The sequence below is a fragment of the Scomber scombrus genome, chromosome 7 (assembly GCF_963691925.1).
Source record: "Scomber scombrus chromosome 7, fScoSco1.1, whole genome shotgun sequence".
NCBI lineage: Eukaryota > Metazoa > Chordata > Actinopteri > Scombriformes > Scombridae > Scomber > Scomber scombrus.
In genome coordinates, this window is record NC_084976.1 from 13,857,963 (window position 1) to 13,871,492 (window position 13,530).

General features: G+C 39.2%; 1 protein-coding gene across 8 annotated transcripts; it reads left to right on the top strand.

Moving 5' to 3' along the window:
- The first annotated feature begins 1,643 nt into the window (after positions 1 to 1,643).
- tcea3 (transcription elongation factor A (SII), 3) lies at positions 1,644 to 11,656 on the top strand. 8 transcript variants are annotated; one of them, XM_062422352.1, is made up of 16 exons: positions 1,644 to 1,853; positions 2,639 to 2,701; positions 2,899 to 3,004; positions 4,050 to 4,155; positions 7,123 to 7,188; positions 7,621 to 7,680; positions 7,869 to 7,940; positions 8,369 to 8,437; positions 8,543 to 8,605; positions 8,714 to 8,788; positions 9,805 to 9,965; positions 10,099 to 10,154; positions 10,288 to 10,443; positions 10,601 to 10,747; positions 11,098 to 11,169; positions 11,269 to 11,656. In XM_062422352.1, exons 1-16 carry the CDS (start codon positions 1,785 to 1,787, stop codon positions 11,275 to 11,277), a joined length of 1,350 nt encoding a protein of 449 aa, XP_062278336.1. In that variant the 5' UTR covers positions 1,644 to 1,784; the 3' UTR covers positions 11,278 to 11,656. The 8 variants fall into 8 exon arrangements, with proteins under 8 accessions (XP_062278336.1, XP_062278340.1, XP_062278341.1 ...); XM_062422356.1 differs by lacking the exon at positions 7,123 to 7,188; XM_062422359.1 differs by lacking the exons at positions 1,644 to 1,853; positions 2,639 to 2,701 and adding an exon at positions 2,742 to 2,775.
- The last annotated feature ends 1,874 nt before the right edge of the window (positions 11,657 to 13,530 follow it).

Consider the following 13,530-nt stretch of genomic DNA (forward strand, 5'->3'; position numbering starts at 1 on the left):
CTACATAAACTGTGCCCATATAAAATGTTGGGTATGAGTACATTTCTAGACAGAGAATCCAAACCAATTAAAACCTGGAGTCTTCACCCCATTGACCTTTGATCTGACTTCAGACACAAACTGTTGCAACTTGCATCCTTCATGGCCGCGCTTTCCATAACTGTCTACACATCCAGCAGCAGGAACGTCTCAAAGATTTGAACTGTAGCAAGGCTTGGTTCCCGATGGACTGGGGGAGTAAAACTTTAATGCCTTTAAGTTCTTGGAGCATGTTTTCCCCCGAAAAAAGATTTCCTACAAAAACAGTCTGTAAGCGACTGCTTCCAAGAAGTTGTCAGAGATGAGATATAAACACATTTTTACAAGCATACAAAGGACCTTGTAGAACGCACTGGAGTATTTTCAAGTCATTTCATTCTCTGAATGTTTGTTTAACTGACCTCAGCTAACTTGCTGTATACACCACAGGATTCAAAGACTGGACAGTGGAGAGTAGTGCAATTACAGGCTCAAGACAGTTCAATATTCCAGTTCAATATTATCACAATATTATCACTTCAAACACTGGGTGTTTCTGTGTTTCTCGGAAAACATCTCCATAATGTCAATATTCATGCTTTCACACAAAATCTTAGTGTTCCTCCAAAAGAAAAAGGAAAAAAGTATAAAGAAAAAGGGCTGCATTATTTAAAAAGCTCTCCAGTGAGTCTGCACTGCACAATTTTTCCAATTTGCACAGATTTTCTTTGACACTACACGGTGCACCAGAGATAGGCTTGAAAAAACACAAAAGCTGTTGCAAGGTTATGTGTTTCAAAAGTGAAATAAGAGATTAAAGATCAGAAAATGATCTGTAGGTAGAAAGTAGGCCTTTGGAGCTGCCTGGGACTGCAAAGTTACATAATAGCACCCTCTGGTGGTAATAACTCATAAATAACCCCAGAAAGATTTTTTGAATTGATAAGTGAAAGTGAAAATCTTTATTCTGCTCTTCCGCATCTGCAAAACCCCATACCAATAGCCCAATAAACATAAAAAACGCAGACGATCATTTTTGTTCCAACGTGCTGAAGTTGTGGGTGAAGTAACAGATGTGTAGTAAACTGTAATCCAGTGTCAGGTTGCTCTTTGGCACAGGAGCAGCTGGTGCTGGTGTGCAAATAACTGGCTGGAGTGCACACTGCGCCCTGCCTTCAGTTTGGAAAGATTAATCATTAGACAGTGACCTGGTTTGAGTTGAGAACCAACATCTTACACACACACACACACACACACACACACACACACACACACACACACACACACGCACACACACACACACACACACACACACACACACACACACACACACACACACACACACACACACACACACACGCAACTGCAATAATGCAGCCAAAAATACAGAGAAATGTGGACAGAATATGGAACCAATAAAATTTTGAAATGAAAGACTCTCAAAGTTAAATGAGACTGCTTTGATCGTGCAAATGAGGACGCGTTTAAAAAGTCTGATAGACAGTTTAAATGACTTTAAATGGACCCCTTCAAATTATAGATGTGTTGTCCCGTATGTGTACTACAGAGTCTATATTTTTAGTTGGTGTCACGTGTTGTGTTGGTCAGCTGGGATCCTTGAGCAGGACACGCCTCTGGACTGAATGGAGTGCGCTGTGCGTAAAGTCCGATCTGCAAAGGATCCAAACTTTTAAATTTAATTTCTTGGTTTTTATTGAGTATCCAATCGACGTTATTCATTCGCGCAACGGCGATTAAATGCAGCGATGACGCGAGAGGAAGATCTCATTCGGATTGCAAAAAAGCTGGACAAGATGGTGTCTAGGAATAACACGGTGAGACTGTATTTTGACACCCACAGGTGGCGCATTGTCCTGCCACCTCGTGCCGTGCATAAGGCCCGTCAATGTCTCCTTTGAAAATGACGTTTTGGTTTCCTGCACGTTTACGGAGAGGATATGTATGATTTCCTCTTGAGTATTTGTAAAGTCAGCACAGTAATAACATGCGGCTGAGTGTACTGTGACAAATGGTCAACAGGTGTTTGGCGCGTGTTTGCATGGATCTCGCTTGCAGGACGTTTTAGAACCAGAGTGTGCAGCTTTATGGGTCAACTTTTATCAACTTCTCGCCTGTTTTTAGCATAGACTGTATGGTTTTTAGTAAATCTTTAGCTGGTTGCCATATTAAACAGTAACTCGTATCCAACAGAAAGTAAACAACGCGGCCTGTGGGCAAGGTCGTGTATGTGTCTGTGTGTGTGTGTGTGCGCGCGCGTGTGGGTGTGTTCCACTGTAACCAGGACGTTGTTTCATGGCGTCCTTGCACAGATAAAGTACTCTAAATGATGAAAAAAGAGTGAAAACTGGCCTGTGATCACAATAAAGTAAACCGATACAGAAAACCTCACGTAATGCTTAAGTGTATTTTTGGTTTAAATTGTAGACAAAAAATACAGAAGTGAAAGTGTTGCTACTGACTTTGTTTGTGGATTCGTTTTAAAATGTTCACATTTGCATGCTAAGAAATCTGTTATTACATATTTGTGTATACATATGTTTGGCAGATATGAGGATTTATAAGTGAAAAGTCTAAATGTGCTGTGACTTTGTGTGTGCAGGAGGGTGCTATGGACCTGCTAAAGGAACTGGAAGGATTCAATATGACACTCAAACTTCTCCAGGTAGACTCCAGTATCCAATTCACGATTCACGCACATACACACACAAAATATTCAACAGGAGTGCATTATATTTGGTTAGTGTACAGTTGTAACATTGCTATTAGAAATGCCTCATCGTGAAAAATAAATAAAATGTATGACCATTAAACCTTAAATAGTTTATTGTATGTGTAAATATATAAATGTATGTGTTTTAGGAAACAAGGATTGGCATGTCGGTGAACGGTATCAGGAAGCACTGCACGGATGAAGAAGTCATTGCTTTGGCAAAAGTCCTCATTAAAGACTGGAAAAGACTTCTGGGTACTTGACTTTGTAAATACATGATTTATCCAGCAGTTAAAGGGGGCCTATTATGCTTTTCCTTATTTTCATTCATATATACTGTTATAGTGTCAGGTGTTTATATTAAACATGGCCAAAGTGTCAAATAATGTGTTAAATGTATGTAGAAGAATAACCTGTGAGCAAAAAACACTGGCTTCAGACTGCTCTGAACGCTCAGTTTTCTATGGGTTTTTTTCAACTTTCAGCCCAAGCCAACATCAGCTTGTGATGGATTTCTTTATATGGCCATCTGATCCACACACAGTGCAAGTTCACTACTGCACTCCTCTAACATTATGACCTTTTCCCATAGTTTTGGGGCCGGAGACACACTGAGCCATGGCTGGAGTTGGGCTGGCATGGTGTGAATGTTTTTCCATGACACAGCAGGCAAAGTAAAATAAGTAAATACCCTGTTGGAGGTGTGTTGGTCACCTGCAGCTCTTTATCAAACATAATCATCATCAATGTGGTTATTTCTGCTTGTACTATTCCTCCCTGCATTATTTGTAAGCGATCCGCTCAACACATAGCTCCAAGTATCTCCATATGTTGTTGTGTCAACAGGTTTTTAGCGCTGTTAATGGAACTCTGCTAATTTGGTGAGAAACATGTTTAATATCCTCTAAATTCTTCACAATAAAACTTTAATTTAGTCATTAAAAGCCTTTATTTTTTTATTTGAAGCAGTAAAGTAGGACAATTGGGTTTGCATTGGTGGTAACTTAAAACAACTCCTCCTCCCTTCCTGAAAGCTGGCCAATCAGAACAGAGTGGGCTCATCGACCTTAAAGAGACAGGAGCTAAAATTGCCTGTTAGGAGACACAGGGTAAACTGAGGGGCTTCATAAAGATAGCCATGGAGTTTTTTAAACTGTGAATCATGCAAAGGTACTCTAGTGGAGTCCCAAAATAGAAATATAGAGCTGGAAATGAGCATAATAAGTCCCCTTTAAATAGTAATGCAATAAATACATCAGTGAGCTGTGTGATTTGCTGATGTGATTACCTCCTCACACAGACTCTGGACATTCTCACACTGAGAAAGCAGCTGAAATGAAGAATGGTGTGAACTCCAGCAAAACAGCAGCTTCTCCGAACAGCTCACCCTCCGAGACGCAGAGCAGGTCAGTACTTTCCCATCTGCTGCACAGAAACTACACAGGTACAGGTAATGTGACATTTAACACAGAGCGTTATGAAATATAGATCTGTTCAATATCAGAATACCTGCAACATCTGCTCACCCTCACACCGACAGTGGTGAGTGTGGCCTGCTAAATACTTTACGAGAAACTCGGTCAAATGATGTGTTTTTCATACATACTGTCATGGTGTTTGTACATGCCTGATATTTATTTATCAGAATTTGCCCTCAATTTTATATTTAGCTGTGCAGAAATGACTGCATTTTTAAACAAGCACTCAAATTGTGAAGTAGCTCAGCTACTGAGGCAACAGCAGCTTTGCCAAAAAAGTACTCAAGAATTAAAATATGAAATTAAGTGTAAGGTTGTTTGACTGCAGCAACTCTTGCAGAGTATCCATCAGTGAGCCAATAATTATGTTTAAATCATGTAAAATAATAAAAAACCTTTGTTTGCTTATTTCCCATGGGGGCTTTATAAAAAATGAATCATCACTCTCTTTTCATCATCTTTAATTGGCTGTAACTGAATCAATTACAGACGTAGGTTGCACTGTTCGTACCTGTCATGTATTGGGGTTACATTGAAAAAATCAGTTTCTCTGAAAAATAATTGTCAGTGAAAAACCCAGGAGGTCATTTACTGTAACTAAACTTTCCACTGTTTTGACGGTGTTTCTGGAATCCTCAAAGACACTTGCGACTCTGTTTTCCTTCCCATCTTAGTTTAGATTAGGAGTCATAACTTGGGAAAACCTTCTTTTATCTTCTTTTGCCGTTCAGAGAAAAATATGCTCAGCTCTGGGTCTCAAATTTAACACTAATGCTGATACATGAGAGGCACAAACCAGGGCTAGATTGACTAATGTCACTCTTGGCAACCTTCAGGATTGTACAAATACAAAAGAAGCAAATCTCAAGGTGTTTTGGTTTTCTTAAAAAAGTCAATGTCTTGAGTGTCCAGGGATTTTATTCAGCACAAAGAACAAATAGAAAATAATCTAAATGATGAAAGATGTTAGACTTTCAGCTAAATTACTGAAAACAAATGGTTCTGTTGTCTGTACTTGGTAATTACTGTGATCAAATTAGGACATCTAAAATTGACTTAAAGTCTTGGCACATGTGATGAAATACATTTCTGTGTCTGAAGGCTGGGATTCGGTCATTTTTAAGGCAGGCATGTTAACAAGAGCAGATACAGGATATTTGTAGAGTAACTATGAAAGTGGTTACATGCTTTAATTTGGTGTTACTTGAAATGCTTGACTCTCTTCTAAACTAACAAGGGAAAAAACCCTAATAAATGTTTCTATTTAAATGGAGGCCAAAATGAAACTTCCTTTGTTTCTGTTAGTCACAGGAGACTGGATGTCAAACAAAAACATGATTTAGATCGTGACGAAAAACACTATGATAAAAACAGAAAAGAAAAACATGACGATGAGCACAAAAACAAAAAGAGACACTCAGACGACACTGGGGATGAAAAGCACCTGGAGGGAAATGAGAAACATGCACAAGAAGTCAGAAAAGAGAAGCATGTAGAAGAGGCCAAAAAACCAAGAGTTGCAGAGGATCCCAAGATGGACATAGATAACAAGAAACAGAAGCATGACCTTCAGAATGAGAGACACAAGCCAGAACCAAGGAAAGAAAGACCATTGGAGGAACCAAAAAAGATGAAACAGGTGGAAGAGCTAAAAAAGGAGAAACATCTTGAAGAGGCCAGGAAGCACAGCTATGCAGATGGCACGAAGAAGGACAAACACAGAGAAGAGAGCAGGCACAAGAGGTCGATAAACACACCACGACCACCAAGCGAGCCCCAAAGAGAGAAACACGCAGATACTCACAAACCACTATTTGAAAGGTGAGAGGGGTTGTAGCCCAAAACTGATTCACTCAATAAAAGCTTCAGATTGAGCTTTAGATTGAATTCTTCATTTCAGGAGAGGAGTTTTGGACAGCACTGTTCTCTATCCTAACCGATTGCCCTCCCCTCCTCGACCTGCTCGGGCTCCCCTCCCCATTAAACGCCCCTCTGTGGACGTGAAAAAAGACAGGTCGGGACACTTGCACTGCGTGAGCTTAAGAGCATGGTTGACTGAAATGTTCCTGCTGATAGTGCATGACACAACGGTTTCTGAGTTACTCATATGCACTGACATTTGTTCCCCACAGTGTTTGTACTGGACACATGGCCTAACTGGATACTCGCTGTGTGCATGGTGCATGCTGTGATGGGTCGTTCAGGTGTGTCTTTATTTAGAGGATTTTGTATTTGCTTGAAAGCATGCTGCATCCTCTGGGATTCTTGAAGTGATCTTGACTCTGATCTATCCTGTTGTGAAATTTGTTCAGGAGGGACAGTAAAGACTCTTCCTCTGGACATCCTCGTCCTCACACTCCTCGGTCCACCTCTCCCCTGGCGAGGCGACCATCACTGGAAGTAAAGAAAGAGAGGTCAGGCATGTTTTGGTTACATGCACGGGTAGTTTGTGAATGATGATTGAGTTTTGACTCAAACAAATGTTGATTTTCACATCAGGAAAGTTCCACTGGACCCCAACGCCCCAATTGCACCCCTTCCTCTTCACCTTCATCCTCCACCACCAAGGTTAGGGTCTGCATGCTGCATCACAGTCTTTGCTGATAATATTCACCCTCATCATGAAGTGATTCAACTCAGAAAGGTGTCTTTACATTTAGAAAAGAGCCTCCTGACCCCAATGCTCCACTTCCTCCACTCCCTCTTCATCTTCACCCCCCTCCTCCATCAAAGCGGCCATCACTGGATGGGAAAAAGGAGAGGTCTGGATCAGAGGAGTTTCTCATTACAAACTACATTTAGTCACGGTTTTGGAGGGATATTTTGGAAAAGGTCTGAAATCACATTTGGACATTTCTTCTCTGCTTTGAATCCTTGTGTTGTTTTCCACAACAGGAAGGAATCATCAGACTCTAAACCTCCTTCACAGAAGAAGACGTCAGATAACGTGAAGAAAGACAGGTCCGGGATCAGGGAATTATTTAGTCTTTTGTTTGTCCTTGAAAAGTGACTTTGCTGCTGCAAACATGCGATTCATGTTCGAGAGACTGAAATCTGTGTTTTTACGAAGAGTAGTAGAAAATATATGTAGTAGAAGACTTATTTCATGTGTAGTGCGTCTATAAAACCTTTTATTAACGAAAACTTTTTATTTTTGCTTGACTACAAAGGAAAGACCACATAAGGTTTGGGACTGTTCTATAGCCAAATAAGTCTTGAATGTCAGTTAATTTGAACATTTTTGGCACATTTTTGCACTAAAAGAGAGGAGTTTTTCTGGCCAGGTTTTGTAGCTCCCTGGATAGTCACACCTTTAGCTCAACCTGGTTTACAGCAACAGACTGTATAAAGAACAAAGCTTGTGTTGGTACCAAGACTATTTTCTTCTTGCAGGAAAGACTCATCGGATAGCAAAGTGTCTAAAAAACACTCAGTGGAAGCCAAGAAAGACAGGTTGGAGAGTGTGAAAATGCTACTATGTTTAACTGTAGTTGTGATATATGGTGGTTGTATGGTTCATCTTTAGTTCTTTGAAACAGATCTTTGTTGGTTTTCAGTGAATGAGGAAGCGTGCATTATTTTACTTTCACTCACCATTGCTGGATTTGTTTCAGAATTATACAAATGTTTCCTTTTGTTAGGAAAGATTCATCTGACTCTAAGCTGCCACCTCCCAAAAAGCCCAGTTTGGATGGCAAAAAAGAAAAACACAGGTGTGACGGAGCAGGAAAAGAAATAATTCCACTATATATTATATTTTAATCTGAACTGCTTCAGAGACATAACTCCAAGTGTGTACTTTAGCCATGCTAGCAGCTCTGGTCAAGACTGAAATTTCTCAGTGACTATGAGATATATTTCCATCAAATTTGGTTCAGATATTCATGGTCCTCAGAGAATGAATCCTGCTAACTTTGGTGATGTCCTGACCTGAGAGGCATCAGCAGGACATTTTTGGCTTTAAGTGAAATAACTTGACTACTAATACATGGATTGCCATGAAATTTGGTACGGATCTAAAATCCTAATACCTCCTCAAACCTGATTAGTTTGGTGATACTCAGACTCACAGAGCTACTAGCATGGCTGTAGACTCTTAGCCTTGTGTCAGTGTGACAAGTCTGTTTCTTCTTCGTTGCAGGAAGGACTCCTGTGACTCAAAGACTGGTCAACCTGTGAAACGTCATTCAACTGACTCCAAACCTGACAGGTAGGACTGGTATGCAACTCTTTCTATCTCATTAATAAGTGGAAATCAGTTTGGAATAAACTTTAGCTATAAGGAAATATTTACCGAAAATGTCTTCATATTTAGGCGGGAATCCAGAGATTCAAAGAAAAGCAGCTCACCACCAGCAAAGAAGCTAGCAGGTGAAAGGTAAATGAAACAGAGCAACTTTTTCACATAACTACAAGTTTTATTTTTATTTATTTATTTATTTTTTTATGTATAGCATATGATAACAATGTTGATTTTGTGTTATAGGAGAGAGTCTCATGGCTCCAAGACCTCTCAACCTGCACCTCCACAGAGGAAGCCCTCAACTGACAGCAATGAAAGGTATTATAGTATAGAAATATCACCTACTACTTCATTACATTGTATAAAATATAAGACTGATGCTGGTTGGTTAGGAAAAAGTGAATTTTAGCTTCCAGTGTATGAAAAAGTTTCTGTGCAGCCTTTCAGTGTGTTCACTGCAATGTGTTACAGCCTGGCTCTAGACTGTGGCAAAAAAGGGGAGTCACACGGGTATTCAATAATGCAAAAGTAAATTTAATCCAAACAAAGCAGTCAAATTTAACAGAAAACAACAGATAAGTAGGGTTAATCTGTAAAATCAGCCATGTAGGGGGTGGATGAGTGAGCATGTAGATGTTTTATGATGAATCAAAGTAAAACACTCAGGGAAACAATGCAGGAGCAGCAAAGCACAGGGGCTGTCACAAATGATGAACTTTGTAAATGCTCTCATATTCATGGTCTCAGTGGAGATATTGGTGGTAAGAAGACACAGCAAATGTTTGGCAACATCCAGTTCAAATCAACATTCCTGCACTTAAGCTGCACTAATCAATATTTTGATAGTTAATTATTACCCGAGTCTGTAGTTCCTCTCAGTTTAACAGAGCATTTTTTATTGTCATACAGTTCAGTCTTTTGGCTTTATGGCCCTGTACTTCACAAGGTAACAGTCTTACTGCTCTTATTAACCTTATCTACATTAGGCAGTTTAAAAAACACTCTGATAAACCTAATGAACCCAATAAACGCCACCTGCCCTCCACTAATAAAAGTAAAGTCAGCGACCACCGGGTGAACATAGTGGAGCATTTAGCTGCTCAAGAGTCAGAGCTGGTGGAGCACAAAGCAGAGCCAAAAGAAGAGCCAAAAATTTAACTTAAACAAATCCGAAAAAAACGAATGCTTATGTTGCTTAGTGTCTGCTGGATGTGCTAGTGTCATTTTTATTGATTTATTTATTAGGATTTAATATCACTGTAAACATATTTTCAATAATCCTGAGTTCATTGCTGCTGAAGATAGATGGTCCTCTGTTATGTTCTTTTTAATAGAAAGGGCAAAACTGATGCCGCAAAAACTCCCACCACCCCGACCAGCCCCATGTCTCCTGGCTTGAGCTCTGCTGGGGGTCAGCTGCCGCCTCACTTGGCGACCGGAAGCTCCATCAGAGACAAATGCATTGAGATGATGGCAGCTGCCCTCCGCACAGACGGTGAGGCTTAAATTACACAATATCATTGACAGTACACACTACAGCAGCTAATGTCTCGATATGCTCACTTAAATAGACTAAATAAATATCATTGTAGTGTGCAGATTAACATGAACATTTCTTTTCTCCACAGACGACTACAAAGATTTTGGAACAAACTGTGACAGCATGGCGGCAGAGATTGAAGATCATATCCTTCAATATAGCTAAATATTTGTGGTTATCGTTGGTTTGACAAATGGAAAGCATCCCATTTGACATTATTACTATCATCAGATATACACCACAGTGGAAAGAATTCCTCCTTGACTTTGTGGTTGCACTTATCTACCAGGAGAATAAGGCCACTGATATGAAGTATAAGAACAGGGTGCGTAGTCGCATCAGCAACTTAAAGGACCCAAAGAACCCTGGGCTTCGTAGAAACGTACTCGCAGGGAGCATTGACTTAATCCGCATTGCCACCATGTCTGCTGAGGTATAGTGTGCTCAAACACCTTTCATGTTGTGGTAGTAAATAGTACAACTCAAGTATCTTCCCTTCACACTTGCTGTCTTCTAGCTGTCTTCTTACATTTCAGTGTCACTTGACGTCCCTTCTGCTCCTTTTTCTCACATCTCTGTCTGTAACGTAGGAGATGGCCAGCGACGAGCTCAAACAGCTGAGGAACGTTCTCACCCAGGAGGCCATCAGGGAGCACCAGATGGCCAAAACTGGTGGCACCTCCACCGACCTGCTGCAGTGCGGCAAGTGCAAGAAGAGGAACTGCACCTACAACCAGGTATTTCATGTACACACATTCAGTGACAGAGTGCAGGGAGGCAGAGGAACAACAAAAGAAGAGGAGTAGCTGGTATCTTCAGTCAGGTTAGGTAGTGGTGTGAATAAAATCAATTATTAATTGTATGTATTTTGTATGTATAATTGTTTGTATTTTTTTAAATTTGTATTTATTTTTTAATTATGTAATGTATTTTTAAGGCTGTATGATGCCAAGACTCTCAGTTTATTTAGAGTTTAGTAAATACTCCTCAGTTCAGTAATTAGATAGAATTGCTATGCTCTGTTCACAGCTTACAAAGCTCCTTGTGTATGTTTGTGTGTGTGTCTGTGTGTGTGTGTGTGTTCTAGGTGCAGACACGCAGTGCTGATGAGCCAATGACCACATTTGTCTTGTGTAATGAGTGCGGTAACCGCTGGAAGGTAAGTCTTCTCTCCCTCACTCTGAACTCAATATGATGTCTTTTTCTTCGTTATGTCTTGATGTCTGATGCTTTTGTAATTTCTTTTTCTAAATTTCAGTTCTGCTGATGCCTTCCAAGTGAAACCAAGATTCTTTTTTGAGCATTTCTGAAAATTTTCTATAATGGGAAGGAAGGGAGTTTATAAACGATTGCAGCTAGTGATTTTTTTTTAGAAATAGTTACATTCTTACACTTTTTACTTGAATTTTTGAGATTTTTAAGCATGTGCTAATAATCAGGGTTTGCTTTATATGAAACTGAAAACTGAGCATGAATGTCAGCTTGATGACTGAGCCATTAAATCAACCTAATTGGAACAACATCAGTAATAATCATGGTGCTGTCATGATGGAAAAACTATCATAATCCAGTTCATATGCTATGTCATATTACAGCTGTTCACTTTGTATATATCAAATTCCAATAAACTGCATACGTTATCAATAGTATGGCTTTTTAACCTGTCACATTTATTAAACAATTTTAACAGAATATATTATTGTTTGCATCTAAGAAGAGTTTTCTTTTTATTAATATCTTTTCAATATTGTTTTTCATGTACTTGGGCACAATTAGTGGGAGTTTCTAGATTACTTGTATTCTTATCAGTACGTAGTCTTACAAAACGATTCCTATGAACACATAGAGACTGAAAATAAACTGAAAAGATACAATCGATATTTTCATTATTATAATGAATCTGTGGTATTAATCATTTTCCACAGAAAAAAAGATATATATGTTGCACCACTGTAAACACACAGTAGATGGCAACAATGCGTTGTGCCGCCAAACACAGGCAGCATCATTTCCACCACTAAATATTTTTCTCCTCAGGTTACTGACCATAAATTAGACGCTTGCTAGTTAGTGCCGGTCCAATAGGCTGGTAAAGCCAGAGGGAAGTGCTGCTGAACACTAACGTGACAACATTAAAGCCATTCAGAGTTCAACAACACAAACGTTTTTCTGAACACTACATTTTTAGTCAAGGGTTGTGTTTGTAGGTAAAATTCTATATCATATGTGGTGATCCTGTATGTAAGATGAAAAGAGAGAAAAGGGAAAAGCTTCCCTGCCCCCCCCTCTTGCTGAGTATCCACCATCTGGTTTCCTGTGTGTTAAGACCATGTTCATTTACTTCTTCTGCATCATTTACACCATTATAAGTCTTCTGCTGATGTGCAGGCAGAGCTCAAAGGGCATCAACACTGACTGCTATTTTACACATTGACACTGGTGTCATCATCATCATCATCATCATCATCATCATCATCCCTCTTTCATCCTGAAATCTGAATGCAGTAGGAAAAAGTCACCTAATATTTGACGTTAGATTCAACAGACACACACACTGCAAATCAAATATGAATTTCAAAAGAATAAAACCGTATTGCAAGAAGAAATTCTCACACAAGACAGATATCATGCAAAGCCCAAACCTTTGCTCTGTCATCATTTAATGGACTCTGCAACATATTCTCACTGTGTTGCAGCTGCTCTGCTCTGTGACATCTCTGTCCCTGACAGTTGGTGAATAATGATGTGAGAAAATATAAGCTGTTGAAACAATTACACTCTGCACACTATTCCAAATGAATAATGCCCTCAAATAATTGCTAAATAAAATAATTCATTTTATTGTTTCAACTTATCGTTTAATAAAAGTACAAGGCTTTTTTGGCATGATTTCATCTTTTAAGCCTTAATATTAGCCTGTTAGCTTTCTCAAAAGTAATAATAGAGAATACTAAATCCATGTGTCTTTTATGTTTTACTTTGTAGCTTGGAGGCGATCAATCTGATGGGGTCACTACAACTAGAGACCGCAATTACCTCAGCCTTTAATCTGTTATAGAAAAACTAAGTTGTGTCTGTGAAACCGTCTAAAACTCCAGATTCATTTAAAAAAAAAGAAAATCCATGTATGCAGATGATCTGTTAATTTTGTTCCTATTCTAATTACACTATGACATCTTTACAGCCAACTTCGGATAATTGTCTGAAAATGTTCGAAGATAAAGAGACAATTTCTGAAGACTGGTGATTGATACAAATGGCCCAATAACCCAGTAACAATATTCCTGCAATACATACCCTTTTGTGAAACCTATGATTTTGTTTTTTTGGTAAGACTGTGTCAGAGAAGAATTTGTGTAGCTCCAAGGTTTTGTTGGCTTTCATTATATTGGAAGTTTTTACTATTCTGTGTATGCACTGCAGCAGGATTTAGACATGAGGGGTTTTGTTTTTTATTTCTGTCTGACATGACCTTTAATATGAATCTATATATGCGTGGTGTGATGTTCCATGTCAAGAA

What these genes read in the sequence shown, in the direction of transcription:
- tcea3 (XM_062422352.1), top strand. Translation starts at nt 1,785, where the DNA reads ATGACGCGAGAGGAAGATCTCATTCGGATTGCAAAAAAGCTGGACAAG. An exon ending in TGGTGTCTAGGAATAACACG is followed by an intron (nt 1,854 to 2,638) that starts GTGAGACTGTAT and finishes TTGTGTGTGCAG; the next exon opens with GAGGGTGCTATGGACCTGCT. An exon ending in CCCTCCGAGACGCAGAGCAG is followed by an intron (nt 4,156 to 7,122) that starts GTCAGTACTTTC and finishes TTTCCACAACAG; the next exon opens with GAAGGAATCATCAGACTCTA.